We start from the raw sequence: 3097 nt of genomic DNA, 5'->3' as shown, positions 1-3097 counted from the left end.
ATGAGACGAGAGGCTGACAGAASAGGAGAGGTGACACACAGGAGGTAACCGATGGTTCTCTTTCTCTTTCTWCAAAAGTTTCTCATTCTCACCCTCTCGTTTGATCATTTTTCACGTCAGGTTTTTGTTCAGAAGACGAGGATGATGAAGAAACTGGGTCTGCTCCTGCTCGGCCTCACTGCAGTCTCTGCTGCTGCAGGACCAGGTGGGCATGAAGACCCCTGTTTATTTCTACAAYAATGGTTTCTTTTCTTCCAGGTGCCTGGTTCTATAGAAGATAGCTTTCAGTGCTGAATAACTCAAGATAACATGCATCTGTTTATGTTTTATTTGCAGTCTTAACTGATCAGAAAGTTTAATGCAGAGTGGTTCCATTTGTTTTTTTAACAAAGTGGTGTATCGTCATGTTTCGTCTCTCCTCAGGCAGCTGTGTGGGTCGATGTGGGGAGGTTTTTACCAGAGGTCAGAGGTGTACCTGTGACTTCAGCTGCCTGCAGCACAACGAGTGCTGCCTGGACTACCATGCTACCTGCACCACAGGTAACACAGACATGGAGAAATATTTAAAAAAACGAGATCAAGGCTAATGAGAGAGGATAACTTCATCACCGTCAAACTAATTGTGAATTATTTGTTCTGCTCTTTTGATTATGAACTCATTCTCATTTGACTTTACATAATAAATAAATGAAAGTTTTTTTAATCACTGCATTTAGTTTTATTTTATTGTGTAGAACACGGTTTAACCTCTTTAATTATGTTTTAGATCCTATGTTTTTGATTTGAGTTTAGTTTTGGTTGCTTTGTTTTATTCTGTTTTGAGTCATTTTTTATTAAGACAAAATTCTACAAAGGAGTTTTTTTTAATTTTCAAGACTTTTTATGTGTTTTATTTTGTTTCTGTGTRTAATTGATTCTGCATAAAATACTTTAGAACATCAAGTTCTTCCTAGTTTGTAAAATTTATCCATCTTTGTGGAATATTTTGCTTACTTTGGTTGGCTAATTAAACATCTTTTGCCTCCTCAGCTCAATCTTTACTTTAATTTTGTCGCTGTCAGTGTTGCATACTCCATGTTTCTTTAAACGATTATTGTTTTCAGAGAAGAATCTGCCTGTCAGGTTTGTTTGCTGAGGGTCAGCCTCTGAAACGTGTCATTTTCAGTTTGTGTTGATGGGCTTTTATCTGTCGTCAGCTCAGTCCTGTCAGGGTCGCTGTGGTGAGACGTTCAGGAGAGGTCTGCAGTGTGAGTGTGATCCRCGGTGTGTCCTCTTTCACACCTGCTGTCACGACTACCACCTCCACTGTGGTATGTACCACCAGGCCTCAACTGAACACCAGCAACAYGTCTTTTGGACAAATGCTGTTTCGAAAAAAAAAAAATTCTCCCTGCTGATGTCTCAGTCCAACACTGCTCTCATCATCTTCTTTGTCCACAGATGCCAGTGGKACCGTCTCACAGCAGGGAAGACCCCAGCCTCAGAGGACCACCACACCAAGTTAGCAGAAACTTTATAACCATCTGATTACTTCTGTCTTTTAATTATAAATCTGCTGCTAAAAAAACATTTTTCAACAAAAAGAAAATCTACACGGCAAAAACTGTCCATCTTACCAAGTTTTAAAATCTTATATCAGCCAAAAAGTGTTTTTGATCTTGTTTTGAGACTGATTTACTAAACAAGAACTGATTGTGTAAGAATAATAATCTTGTTTTCAGAATGTGTAAGATTATTTGTCTTGNAATTATTTTTCATCAAAATTATGTTTTTGAAAGGTACCCTGGATGATTATCTCCCTTGTAAGGGGTCCTAAGACCCAAAACCAATGTTGTTTAAAGTACCACAGAGCGATACTTGAATAAAAGTACAAGTATCTTACCAAAAAATTACTTTGGTAAAAGTTAAAGTCTCCTTTAGGAATATTACTTGAATAAAAGTCTTAAAGTATCATATTTTTTGTGCTTAAGTATTAAAAGTAAAAGTATTGATTTAAAATGAGCAGTTAGATTTTCTGTAATGACATTTATTAGGAGGTGACCTCCCAAAAACAATGCAGAAATGACTATACTGTATTAAAATAATAAATTTATTTTAAATTCAGGATCCACTAGTCTAGCTGTTTCAGTTTATAAATCAAGGCTGCCCAAATTTTTCCCCCAAAATGAAAATCTGTCTGAGGGCTGCAGCCAAGTGCAATAATATAATTCATGAAATACAATTACTTCTTAAGTACAGTCCTTTTATTTTAATGATTATGTCCTGCTGGAGTGTGACATGATTTGTTTGTGTACAAACTAATACGATATCAGAATTTTATGTATTTATACATCTCATTCAACCACAATTAAATTCACTCTGTCTAGGAGGCAAAATTTATATGGATAGTTTTTATTTTTTACAATAACAAGCTGGAATGAAAACAAGCAAAAATGAAATAAAAGTAACAACTTTCTAATTCTTGCCTTTTTTAAAAAATGTAAGAAGTAAAAGTAAAAAAGTAGTCTGAAAAATAATTACTCAAGTAAAGTACAGATACACAAAAATTCTACTTAAGTACAGTAACAAAGTATTTGTACTTAGTTAATTTAAACGTTTGAGAAGCCCTGCTCTAGACAGACATAACATCAAAAATCTTCCTAAATATGACATGATAAGTTATTCCTCAGACAACCAATCAAAATATTTTTCTCTCATCTAATGCRATGTTTCTTATTCTATATTGAAAACCTTTGCTGGAAAATTGAAGAATGACCAGAACTCTGCAGGTGTACAGTTGATTTATTTAAACTAATACTGAATGTTTTAATAAACCTAATTTGGATAACTCGTTGATTCGTTATGAGATTACTGCTTAATCTAGTAATCTTCTGCTGACATGACAGACCTTTGTGTTTTAACATATTTCTTATTCTTTWGTTAATCAAAAGAATGAGAATAAAACTTCAGTTTAACAGATTAGTATACAAAATGAGGCTATTTTTAAAACTAGGAATGACAAAAGATTAAACATACAAAATAAAYTCTTTCAAATGAGAAAACTATAAATCAACATGTCACAATATGTTCATTTTATTCAAATTTAACCAGCGTAAAC

At 34.1% G+C, this 3097-nt stretch overlaps 1 protein-coding gene across 1 annotated transcript in view; it reads left to right on the top strand.

The window, feature by feature from the left end:
• The window catches only part of prg4a (proteoglycan 4a), a 17697-nt gene continuing 14600 nt past the window's right edge, over nucleotides 1-3097 (top strand). Inside the window, exons 1-5 of the mRNA XM_014018989.1 lie at nucleotides 1-30; nucleotides 121-205; nucleotides 424-540; nucleotides 1197-1310; nucleotides 1441-1500. Of these exons, the coding sequence (XP_013874443.1) occupies nucleotides 1-30; nucleotides 121-205; nucleotides 424-540; nucleotides 1197-1310; nucleotides 1441-1500 (406 nt within the window). The remainder of the gene's footprint in view (nucleotides 31-120; nucleotides 206-423; nucleotides 541-1196; nucleotides 1311-1440; nucleotides 1501-3097) is intronic.

This window comes from Austrofundulus limnaeus, unplaced genomic scaffold (assembly GCF_001266775.1).
Source record: "Austrofundulus limnaeus strain Quisiro unplaced genomic scaffold, Austrofundulus_limnaeus-1.0 Scaffold206, whole genome shotgun sequence".
Classification (NCBI taxonomy): Eukaryota; Metazoa; Chordata; class Actinopteri; order Cyprinodontiformes; family Rivulidae; genus Austrofundulus; species Austrofundulus limnaeus.
This window is presented reverse-complemented; position numbering and strand designations above follow the sequence as displayed.